The sequence below is a fragment of the Pungitius pungitius genome, chromosome 14, assembly GCF_949316345.1.
Source record: "Pungitius pungitius chromosome 14, fPunPun2.1, whole genome shotgun sequence".
Taxonomy (NCBI): Eukaryota; Metazoa; Chordata; class Actinopteri; order Perciformes; family Gasterosteidae; genus Pungitius; species Pungitius pungitius.
Window position 1 is genome coordinate 196,620 of NC_084913.1, and position 12,817 is coordinate 209,436.

At 42.1% G+C, this 12,817-nt stretch overlaps 1 protein-coding gene across 1 annotated transcript; it reads left to right on the forward strand.

The window, feature by feature from the left end:
• The first annotated feature begins 1,751 nt into the window (after positions 1-1,751).
• rcor1 (REST corepressor 1) lies at positions 1,752-12,750 on the forward strand. Its single transcript, XM_037485859.2, has 13 exons — positions 1,752-2,292; positions 2,391-2,450; positions 5,281-5,361; positions 5,439-5,491; positions 6,916-7,077; positions 7,151-7,269; positions 7,388-7,466; positions 7,575-7,625; positions 7,711-7,857; positions 8,906-8,983; positions 9,069-9,126; positions 11,800-12,035; positions 12,172-12,750. The coding sequence occupies exons 1-13, from the start codon at positions 2,115-2,117 to the stop codon at positions 12,214-12,216; spliced, it is 1,347 nt and encodes a 448-aa protein (XP_037341756.2). The 5' UTR covers positions 1,752-2,114; the 3' UTR covers positions 12,217-12,750.
• The last annotated feature ends 67 nt before the right edge of the window (positions 12,751-12,817 follow it).

The following is a 12,817-nucleotide window of genomic DNA, read 5'->3' on the forward strand; positions in this document are numbered from 1 at the left end:
CCCAGGGTTCCCCGTCCCCACTATAATAAAAGGACTCGAAATGACTCGAAGATAAAATGGTACGACTTGTGACTCGACTTGAGACTTGTTGGCTTTGACTTGTGACTCGACTTGGGACTTGCTTCGTCTTTGACTCGACTTGACTCGGGACTCGAGGGCAATGACTTGAGACTTGCTTGTGACTTGCATAACAGTGACTTGTTCCCACCTCTGGTATTTAGTTTTGCAGTTTTATACCTTCACTGTCGCCACGTGTTGCTAGGCAACGGGAACGGCGGAGGAACAGCTGATGACGCAAGCAGGAAGTCCCCCGTAGGCCAGACCACAGACATATATATAAAGGCTCGATGTCTTACGGTGGAGTGTAGCACGTCCGCACATGGCGGCCATCTTGGTAGGGGCAGCTCGCTCATCCATAACATTGTGTCGGTGGTGATACATGTACTTTAAATAATAATAACATGCTCCATTTTCAACCGATTTTTAAACGGTTTGGTTAATTATAAATCTCAGAGATGTAGTTAGGACACTACATACCTTTGAATAATTTTCTGTTTGATATTATTTTCGTATGAAAACCCATGGTTATAATTATAATTTAAGTATTCAGTGTCAGTCCATGGCAACATGCAGAATTTCTTGATGTTTATTTTTAAAGGGGAAATCTTACCCAATACCCATTTTAGAACGTTATTCTATTTTTTAGAACATAATATAATTATTCATAGTATGCAGTGTCACAACTACTGCTTGGATCAGCCAATAGCGGTCGTTGGCCGGGTCCTCCAATCAGGAATCAGGAATCAGGAAGCGTTTATTGCCATCATATGTTGGACATACATGGAACTTGTCTTGGCGGTTGGTGCATAACAGAAGACAGTACAATAATGACTACATAGTGCAGCAATAAGATAAACATAAAATAAAAGTATAATAAAATATATGCTATGGGTTAGTACACTAAAGCTAAAGCCATGGGTTAGTAAGTAAGAGGAGATAAGATTCAATTAGAAATAAAAATAAAAATAAAGAAATAAAAATAAAGATAAAGTGCACCAGCTAAACAAAGTGACGAGTGACAAGCACCGAGGTACGTCTGCATTAACGTACAGCGCAGCAGTAACGTGCGCTCTGATTGGTCAGTGGGCCACGTGACTTCTGTCCAACAGAAAGCTAGCTAGCAGATCTCAGTATTTAGTTCAGGATGAACGTTGTCTGTAAATACGTAACAGCTTTTAACAAGTCAGCTTCTGTAGTGTTTTACTTCTCTAGTAGCTGTTCATTTGTTGATCAAGTTGGTTTATTATTTAGTTCATTTCTTCCCCTCAGATGCAAATAATACTCTGTGCTACTTTAGTGCAGCAGATTTAATGGGTGGTTTTGTCAATAAATGAATGCTATGTTGTAATTAAATGTGACGGTGAGTTTGCTCTGGTCACTGAGTTAATTACATTGATTTCATTTGATGTATTGTTTATTAATTACGCAGAATCTCTGCAGTTGGTGTATTTGAGCGTCATATAACATTTTATTTCAGACCCATGATGTGTATTTATGTCAGTATGTATATAATCCTGTAACGGTGACGTCATGATGAGGTTATTATTCACATTTGGGCCAATGCATCTAATTAATATTACTCCAGCAGATCTTTTATTGATCTAGTTCTCAGTGTAATGATTATTTTCATAACCCCCCCCTCGCTCCCTCCCCCCCTCTCCCTCCCTCCCTCCCTCTCTGATCAGCTCCAGGGCGCCTGATCTCTGATCAGTTCTCCTGCTCTTCTTATCGATCCTCCCGCTCGTGCCTGTGAGTCAGCCCGTCCGGTGTCGGTCTGGTTCCATCTGGTTTCTTCTGGTTCCGGTTGTTTGTAACTTTTCACAGTGGAGCTTCGGGCTCGGGTTAGCTGTTAGCATCTCGCCTTTAGCTTCATCTTACGGGTCTTTTCCTGCTCACAGTCTCCACCCGAACACCGAATCCCTCTCGCTGCTGCGCGGACGGAACACTTGGGCTCAGCTACGGGCTGGTTACTCAGTTCAGTTCTGCTAGCAGGGCAGCTAAGCTAACTAGATAGCCGTTAGCCTGAGTTAGCAGCCAGCAGCTCGGTCCTCCTCATGCCGGCGATGCTGGAGAGAAACCCGGAGGCTCCGGGGAAGAGGAGAGGCAGAGGTCCGACTGGCAGCGGACCCGGAGCAGCGGCGACCCAAGTCGGAAAGAGCCTGTCCGGTAATGGAACCAGCAACAGCTGCTGGGAAGAAGGAAGCTCCGGCTCGAGCAGCGACGAGGAGCATGGTGGGTAGCCTCGAACGCTGTAGTTTTGCGGTGTACTGCGTGTAGTCTGGAGTACTACTACTGAGTAATACTGCCTTCTATTGTGTGCGTGCTGGCAGGTGGAGGAGGGATGCGGGTTGGGACGCAGTACCAGGCGCTCGTTCCGGACTTTGACCCGGGTAAGAGTAAGCTAATCGGAACCCGGAGTGGTAGCCTCGAACAACACTAGCACTGAAAGTGCCTGCTGCTGCTTAACCGTCCCCTCAAACTGGTTAAGTCACGTTAAACTGGTTCTACATCAGTAGGACTCGTGTTCTGATCATGATAATAATTATGACAATGGAGCAGCCATTACATCTTCTAGACAGATCACTTAAAGGATCTGTCTTCTTCTGTCATGTTCGTTGCACAGCTCGTGGTTCTGGGTTGGACTGGTTTTAGTTCTGTTTTTTTTTTTAAATTTTAGTTTAACATCATGTTTTAAAACCAAAAAAGAGATTTCATCCCAGCAAAATAGGAAAAATGTAAAATCATCAAAATGTATGAACAATAATGCAAACTCATGCTAGAAAATATTCAACATGAATGTGTTTAAATCAGCTGTAAGTCTCTATTTAGTTTATTTGAATGTGATTATTTAATCTAAATTCATATGACAGCTGTTTAGGTGGATTACTATTAGGCGTATATCTGACGGATCAATAGTTCTGATAAGGTAGAGTGTGATTGGGATCAATGCACCCTGTGTCCTCTTTATTAGGAAGCCACAATGTGGACTCATGGACGAAAGGGCTGAACATTCCACGTGTCTCTTTGTGAGGATGCAAACACGCTCATGTCCCACTGCTGTAGCCATCATGAGGAGGACGTTACAGCTGATCAATAAGATTATACATTTTACACTAAATATTAAAACCGTAGCCTATTCAGCCTACGCAGGCTGACTAGTGCTGCAACTAACGATTATTTTGATCATCGATTAATCGGTCGATTATTTTTTCTATTAATCGATGAACCCGGTTTTCAAATTCCACCATTTAGGAGCAGGACAGCAAAGAGTGGAGATCTAGTCCAGTGTTCTGCTCTCAGTGAGGAACAAGCAGCTTGATGCAGATGCAAATTGTGTGCTTGCATTGTTATGCTATTATGTCACATTGTCATTTTGTAATTAGTGGCATGAAATTGTTTTTTAAATTTCAATAATATAATTTATTGCAATTAATAGTAGTGTCTGTTTGTTCTTCAGTGTTTACAACCCTTCATTAGGAATCAGGATTTATTGCTGGAAGTATCTTAGACATAGAAGGAGTCCGACATGGTGGATATTTATCATAGAATTGTTCATGCTGGTTTTACTACCTGAGAGTTCATGTTACTATGATTATTATACTCCATTATGCAATGATCATAACACTGTTACTATGATTATTATACTCCATGATGCAATGATCATAACACTGTTGCTATGATTATTATACTCCATGATGCAATGATCATAACACTGTTACTATGATTATTATACTCCATTATGCAATGATCATAACACTGTTACTATGATTATTATACTCCATGATGCAATGATCATAACTCTGTTACTATGATTATTATACTCCATGATGCAATGATCATAACTCTGTTACTATGATTATTATACTCCATGATGCAATGATCATAACACTGTTACTATGATTATTATACTCCATGATGCAATGATCATAACTCTGTTACTATGATTATTATACTCCATGATGCAATGATCATAACACTGTTACTATGATTATTATACTCCATGATGCAATGATCATAACTCTGTTACTATGATTATTATACTCCATGATGCAATGATCATAACACTGTTACTATGATTATTATACTCCATGATGCAATGATCATAACACTGTTACTATGATTATTATACTCCATGATGCAATGATCATAACACTGTTACTATGATTATTATACTCCATGATACAATGATCATAACACTGTTACTATGATTATTATACTCCATGATGCAATGATCATAACACTGTTGCTATGATTATTATACTCCATGATGCAATGATCATAACACTGTTGCTATGATTATTATACTCCATTATGCAATGATCATAACACTGTTACTATGATTATTATACTCCATGATGCAATGATCATAACTCTGTTACTATGATTATTATACTCCATGATGCAATGATCATAACTCTGTTACTATGATTATTATACTCCATGATGCAATGATCATAACACTGTTACTATGATTATTATACTCCATGATGCAATGATCATAACTCTGTTACTATGATTATTATACTCCATGATGCAATGATCATAACACTGTTACTATGATTATTATACTCCATGATGCAATGATCATAACACTGTTACTATGATTATTATACTCCATGATACAATGATCATAACACTGTTACTATGATTATTATACTCCATGATACAATGATCATAACACTGTTACTATGATTATTATACTCCATGATACAATGATCATAACTCTGTTACTATGATTATTATACTCCATGATGCAATGATCATAACTCTGTTACTATGATTATTATACTCCATGATGCAATGATCATAACACTGTTACTATGATTATTATACTCCATGATGCAATGATCATAACACTGTTACTATGATTATTATACTCCATGATACAATGATCATAACACTGTTACTATGATTATTATACTCCATGATACAATGATCATAACACTGTTACTATGATTATTATACTCCATGATACAATGATCATAACACTGTTGCTATGATTATTATACTCCATGATGCAATGATCATAACACTGTTACTATGATTATTATACTCCATGATGCAATGATCATAACACTGTTACTATGATTATTATACTCCATGATACAATGATCATAACACTGTTACTATGATTATTATACTCCATGATGCAATGATCATAACACTGTTACTATGATTATTATACTCCATGATGCAATGATCATAACTCTGTGTCATCAGACGTGGCCCAGGCAGCTCAGCTCAGAGAGAACCTTGGCATGTTGGTTTGGATCCCCAGCAGCTTCTTGAACCAGACTCAGTGTAAGAACCAGCACATCTAACAGCATCAATGTGACGCAGCTTTAATTGTATATTTGACCCTATATATTTTCTTCCAGTGGACGAGTACATCGCCATCGCCAAGGAGAAGCACGGCTACAACATGGAGCAGGTGAGGGTCACACTTTGACACACACACACACACACACACATACACACACACACACATATATATATATATATATATATATATATGAATGTGTGCACACCAAAATGATGACTTCAATACCGGCTATAAATATCTGCTGCTGGTCTATCCTGTGGTCGTTATTATTCTTTTCTCTTGTCTTTTTCTTGTCCACTTCTGTTGCATTGTATTCCTAAAGTTCTACAGTGGTGTCTTTTAGAGTCTGTCCAATCTTTTGAGTGGTACTATATAAAGGATTATTAGGAACACCTGTTCAATTTCTCATTAATGCAATTATCTAATCAACCAATCACATGGCAGTAGCTTCAATGCATTCAGCGGCGTGGTCCTGGTCAAGACTCCTGAACTCCAAACTGAATGTCACAATGGGACAGAAAGGTGATTTAAGCAGTTTGGAGCGTGGCCTGGTTGTTGGTGTCTGATATTTCACAACCTGCTCAGTTTCTGGGATTTACACACACAACCATTTCTAGAGTTCACAAAGAATGGTGTGAAAAGGGAAAAACATCCAGTATGCGGCAGACCTGTGGTCGAAAATGCCTTGTTGATGCTAGAGGTCAGAGGTCATGGGCCGACTGATTCAAGCTGATAGAAGAGCAACTTTGACTGAAATCACCACTCATTCCAACCGAGGTGAGCAGCAGAGCTTGAAGCAGAACCTTGAGGTGGATGGGTTACAACAGCAGAAGACCCCACCGGTACCACTCATCTCCACTACACATAGCTCACCAACATTGACAGTTGAAGACTGGAAAGATGTTGCCTGCTCTGATGAGTCTGGATTTCTGTTGAGACGTTCAGACGGTGGAGTAAACAGAATGAGAACATGGATCCATCATGCCTTGGTACCACTGTGCAGGCTGCTGCTGGTGGTGGTGTGATGGTGTGGGGGATGTTTTCTTGGAACACTTTAGGTCCCTTAGTGCCAATTGGGCATCGTTTAAAAGCCCTGGCCTACCTGAGCATTGTTTCCATGTCCATCCCTTCATGGCCACCATGTACCATCCTCTGAAGGCTACTTCCAGCAGGATAATGCACCATGTCACAAAGCTCCAATCATTTCAAACTGGTTTCTTGAACATGACAATGAGGTCATTGTACTAAAATGGCCCCACAGTCACCAGATCTCAACCCCATAGAGCATCTTTGGGATGTGGTGGAACGGGAGCTTCGTGCCCTGGATGTTCATCCCACAAATCTCCATCAACCTCAAGATGCTGTCCATCAATATGAGCCAACATGTCTAAAGATGCTTTCAGCACCTTGTTGAATCAATGCCACGTAGAATGAAGGCAGTTCTGAAGGCGAAAGGGGGTCAAACACAGTATTGGTTTGGTGTTCCTAATACTCCTTTAGGTGGGTGTATGTGACAGTGTCTCTCTCTCCAGGCTCTGGGAATGCTCTTCTGGCACAAACACAACATTGAGAAGTCTCTGGCCGACCTGCCGAACTTCACCCCCTTCCCTGACGAGTGGACGGTGGAGGACAGAGTTCTGTTTGAACAGGCGTTCAGCTTCCACGGGAAGAGCTTCCACCGCATCCAGCAGATGGTGCGTTCCACTAGTGAGCAGGTCAGAGTGCATCTGCTGCTGTGTAGCTTCATCAAGCCCTGTGTCTCTGCAGCTCCCTGATAAGGCCATGGCCAGCCTGGTGCGCTTCTATTACTCCTGGAAGAAAAGTCGCAGTAAAACCAGTCTGATGGACCGACAGACCCGAAAACACAAAAGAGAGCGAGGCGACAGGTGAGCTGCAATCTGCACAGGTAACCTGACAGAAAGCACAGGTCAGGTAACTCAACAAGCAACATAATGGGGACCCAACTGTTTTCTAAAAAATGTAATAAATAATTGAATCTTTCAGTGACGATGAAGTCGAGGAAAGAAACATAAATCCTCCGGTTGACTTTGAGCTCGACTCGAATAAAGACAACAAGAAGGAGGTAAACTATTGTTTACTGTTTATAGACTTTGTTCAAAGCGAACTGGATGTTTGTTTAATGTTTAAATCACACACACAGTTTTTAAATGACAGACTGGTTTGGTTTCAGCTGAGTTCTGGACCTGAGAGGTCAGATGTCAAACCAGCCCCTGGACTGAAGGTAACAGAGCCGAGACAAAGGCTGTCTTTCTTTCAGTGAGCTAGTGGTAACCTGTCTGTCCTCTGTCTGTCCTGTCCACATGCAGACAGGTAGCAAGGCGTCTCAGCGGTTGAAGAAGCGTCCTCCCAAAGGAATGTTCTTGAATCAGCAGGATGTTGTTTCTCTCTCGTCTTCGTCTGCTCAGGGACTCATCAGACAGCTGGACTGTCAACTGGTCTCCATAAAGAGACAGGTCTGTCTGTCTTTCTGTCTCCCATCTCAGTTCAGTTCTTAATAATGACTTGATTAGTATGAATGTAACAAAGACTAAAGCGCAACCACCAAGTAATGGAGACGAAAAAGAACTGGGCACAATTTAATTTATTAAATTACAAATTAGCCTCAGAGGGCTTTACAGTCTGGACACATGTGACGTCCTCTGTCCTGAAAGCCTCACATGGGCACATGGGGGTCTGCCTACGCCATCAGACCACGGGCGAGTCTCACAGGGCCTTGACCTCCCCCCCAGCACAAAAGCAGAAGACCGTTATGATGCTCCTATAAAATATAAAAACATACGCAGAACGTTGCCTTCAGATCTCAGCAGTAAATCACATACAGAGTTAAGATTGGATTGAACCTGTGAAATGGGTTTTCAAGGATTTAGCACTTAAATTGTACTTATAACGACACTTTCTATAACATGTTTTGAAACTGCTTATATGATGAAAATTGCACTTTGTTGTTACTTGTTCTTCTGAGTTTGTGTCTCTATGGTTGAAATGCACTTATTGTAAGTCGCTTTGGATAAAAGCGTCAGCTAAATGACATGTGATGGAAGGTAATCTAAAGGATTCTGGGTTTTCTGTTTTCAATTATTCTCTTTGGTTTTACCTTCAAACCCCATTTCAGACAGTTTTGTTCCAGAATGATCAGTTGATCTCTGGTTGGACAACAGAATGAGGCCATATAGCAGGTATCTAATCAGTGTGTCCAATACTATAAGGCTTGGAGCTGCTAAATCTGCCATTAAACAGAAGATGTTGAATCTAAACAATTCATTTTTTACTACCCAAATCGCACCTTGCCTCAAAGAGATTTTAAAATCGGTACACATACACCCCCTAACCCTCCCATCGGCCCAAACTAAACCAAAGATAAGCAAGGATCCATAATTAGCGCTCTCAAGTTCTAGTTGGCTCCCAACCACATTTTTTTCTACTGGCACTGCCTTTGGTATTGATCGATTTTGAATTGACTTATTGGGCACCTGTGCTCCAACTTATATCGCTGTGTTTCAGATTCAGAACATCAAACAGTCCAACGGTTCTCTGAAGGACCAAATCTGCTCAGGAGTCAACGAGTTCAGGCAGCCTGAGGTAACCATGGTGACGCACACAAACCACATGACTGCAGAAGTCCACAATGACAATGTTGGTGTTGCTTTGTCTTTTCCCGCTTCAGGTGAATCAGAAGTTTAACAATCGTTGGACCACCGAAGAGCAGCTGCTTGCTGTACAAGGTATGTGACTGAACCACTTGTATCCACCTGCAGGGTTCGGATGGTCATGAAAACCTATAAAATATAACCCCCCACGTTTTGGAAAGGTCATGTTGTTCATTTGAGTTTGAAATTCATATGTTTTTAGAACAGATTCATTCTCATACTTGTAAACGCGCCTGAACTGACGAGTTGGTGGCTGTAAAAACAGCAGCTCAGGGATCACCCGCTGACTCAGGGACCTGTAGATCACACCGTGGTTGGATAAATATTCAAAAGACTGCCACAGTATTTAGAAAGATTCTGACAGTATTCCGGTATGTGACGGTATCGCTTTTTCAAGTAAACCCATTCATTCATTCATTGACCCTGAAAAGTACAGCTCCCTGATCAGCTGTTTGCCTCACTGGCAACTGGTTAGCGTGTTAGCGTGTTAGCTTGTTAGCGTGTTGTGGCTAGTAGTGCTACCACCAGAGGCTTGACAGACTTCTCTCTTGGACCCACGTTGTGTTGGTGCATCTCCTCCTGTGTCGCTCTTTTCCCGTGTTTTCATTCATCTCTTCTTGTGTACCCAGCATGCAGTTCGGTGGGGAATTTCTTTTATAAATGTACAATTATTAGTATTACAAAATGTGTCCCAAGCTGTTGTGTCGGGGTGTTTTACCCTGTAAAGAGAGTTTGTTGTGTGTTATTCTTTGTCAGGATAAAGTTATAAGACAACTGGCTCAGATGACGTGTACAATAAGAATCTGTCTCCGGTACGAGAGCCATTCAAACGAGCAAAACATTCAGCATTTCAAACCTGGGGGAGCGGATTAAAGAGCCGCTGCTAGCGATGCTACTACAGAAACCCCATCAGGGTCGGAGCACACGGCCCTACACAGAAGGAGATTAAATAAACAGGTTCTCAATAGGCTGGTTCTGAATGCTGCTCCTCAATTATGAACAGAGGGGAAAGGAAGGAGTTTTATCGCAATCTTACACATTTGAGAGGTGGAGGAAAGCACCTTTATCACCTAACGGATAATATATATATATACACTCACCGGCCACTTTATTAGGTACACCTGTCCAACTGCTCGTAACACTTAATTTCTAAGCAGCCAATCACATGGCGGCAACTCAGTGCATTTAGGCATGTAGACATTGTCAAGACAATCTCCTGCAGTTCAAACCGAGCATCAGTATGGGGAAGAAAGGTGATTTGAGTGACTTTGAACGTGGCATGATTGTTGGTGCCAGAAGGGCTGGTCTGAGTATTTCAGAAACTGCTAATCTACTGGGATTTTCACGCACAACCATCTCTAGGGTTTACAGAGAATGGTCCGAAAAAGAAAAAACATCCAGTGAGCGGCAGTTCTGTGGGCGGAAATGCCTTGTTGATGCCAGAGGTCAGAGGAGAATGGCCAGACTGGTTCGAGCTGATAGAAGGGCAACAGTGACTCAAATAACCACCCGTTACAACCAAGGTGGGCATAAGAGCATCTCTGAACGCACAGTACGTGGAACTTTGAGGCAGATGGGCTACAGCAGCAGAAGACCACACCGGGTGCCACTCCTTTCAGCTAAGAACAGGAAACTGAGGCTACAATTTGCACAAGCTCATCGAAATTGGACAATAGAAGATTGGAAAAACGTTGCCTGGTCTGATGAGTCTCGATTTCTGCTGCGACATTCGGATGGTAGGGTCAGAATTTGGCGTCTACAACATGAAAGCATGGATCCATCCTGCCTTGTATCAACGGTTCAGGCTGGTGGTGGTGGTGTCATGGTGTGGGGAATATTTTCTTGGCACTCTTTGGGCCCCTTGGTACCAATTGAGCATCGTTGCAACGCCACAGCCTACCTGAGTATTGTTGCTGACCATGTCCATCCCTTTATGACCACAATGTACCCAACTTCTGATGGCTACTTTCAGCAGGATAATGCGCCATGTCATAAAGCTGGAATCATCTCAGACTGGTTTCTTGAACATGACAATGAGTTCGCTGTACTCAAATGGCCTCCACAATCACCAGATCTCAATCCAATAGAGCATCTTTGGGATGTGGTGGAACGGGAGATTCGGATCATGGATGTGCAGCCGACAAATCTGCGGCAACTGTGTGATGCCATCATGTCAATATGGACCAAACTCCCTGAGGAATGCTTCCAGCACCTTGTTGAATCTATGCCACGAAGAATTGAGGCAGTTCTGAAGGCAAAAGGGGGTCCAACCCGTTACTAGCATGGGGTACCTAATAAAGTGGCCGGTGAGTGTATATTGCACATAAGTACCTAACCGGCAGGTAGTACGTGCAGCGTCTGCAGAAAGCGAGCTGGGTGCAGTGAGTCTGTCACGCAGCGCTGCACCTACATAGAGTCCATGGAAGGACGTTTTGTCCCCATGTTCCTCTCTGCCCGTGTGGTGTTACCAAAGCAGACCGTGATGCTCCATCAGTCCTCTGCAGGCCTGGATGAGACGGTGCTGGTTCAGTCCAGCTTTCCTGAGTAGGCGGATGAGGTTTTGTTCTGTGGCTGTGGTCTTAAGTTCAGGTCCGATGTACCCGGACTCGTCCCTTGTGGTGTCATCCTCGTATTTGATGAGGAGCGTTAATTGTTGTTCATTCTTCCTTTAAATACTAGATATTATCACTTTTTAAGTGGACTTTGATCTCTTAGAATGAATCCTCTCCCTCTTCCAATTACACGCAGCCATCAGGAAGTATGGGCGGGACTTCCAGGCCATCTCGGATGTGATTGGTAACAAGTCTGTGGTTCAGGTGAAGAACTTCCTGGTGAACTACAGAAGGAGGTTCAACCTGGATGAGGTTCTTCAGGAGTGGGAGGCTGAACATGGGACAGATGGAGGGGGAAGAGGACCTGGGGGAGAGGAGGACAAGATGGAGGAGTGTACTGCTGAGGACGAGGACTTCACAGAGACAAAGGAGGTGAGGTTTTTAGGTGTAGTAATCAATAGTTATTTAATAGATATTTTTACAGCAGCACTGATTTTTCCTCCCTCCTGTGTTGTGTGGATGGACTGATACAGCGGGACTAGTCTAACGTTGGTGTGCTCTCTTGCAGGACTCGTCCTCCCCCGTGGACTCTCAGAAGCCGCTGCCTTCTTGACTCTCTGGCTCCGCCCACTAGTTTTATGATGCTGTCATGAGTTTATCCTTCTATTTTAGTTGAACTTTTATTGGTCAGGAATGAGGTTTGTGTCATTACAAGCCTCTCTGGACCAATGTGATATCAAAGAGGGTTTCCTCTACATCAATGTTTAGTTTGGAATCTTTTCTCTTTGAGGGTGGAGCTTCATCAAGTTGGATGATCGGTCACATGACAAAAAACTAAAATATCATCAATAAATGATTTTGTTTCTTTATCTTTTCTTCTTTCTAAGTTCAGTTTTGACAATGAGAAAAAATGTGTAAAAAATAAATAAACTTGCCGTAATGGTAATTATTATCTTTATTTACACAGCTGGTCTCCTAACAAAAAGAGGAAAATACACCACGTCAACAATTACAATAACATCTCATTGAGATTCTGGGGAGAGACGATGTGTGACGAGGCTGACGGATCAAATTATGGTTAAATGTTCAAAGACTGACACGTCTACGTACATGGTGTAATCGTATCAATAAAAATATACACTTCTTTTTTTTTGATTTACTCATATACAGTATAGTGTTTTGTTATACTATCTATACTATATTATGTTATACTA

Excerpts from the sequence above, each read along its gene's own strand:
- rcor1 (XM_037485859.2), top strand. The coding sequence starts at position 2,115 with ATGCCGGCGATGCTGGAGAGAAACCCGGAGGCTCCGGGGAAGAGGAGA. Across the intron at positions 7,626-7,710 it reads AACCAGCCCCTGGACTGAAG|ACAGGTAGCAAGGCGTCTCA; the intron begins GTAACAGAGCCG and ends GTCCACATGCAG. Across the intron at positions 12,036-12,171 it reads ACTTCACAGAGACAAAGGAG|GACTCGTCCTCCCCCGTGGA; the intron begins GTGAGGTTTTTA and ends GCTCTCTTGCAG.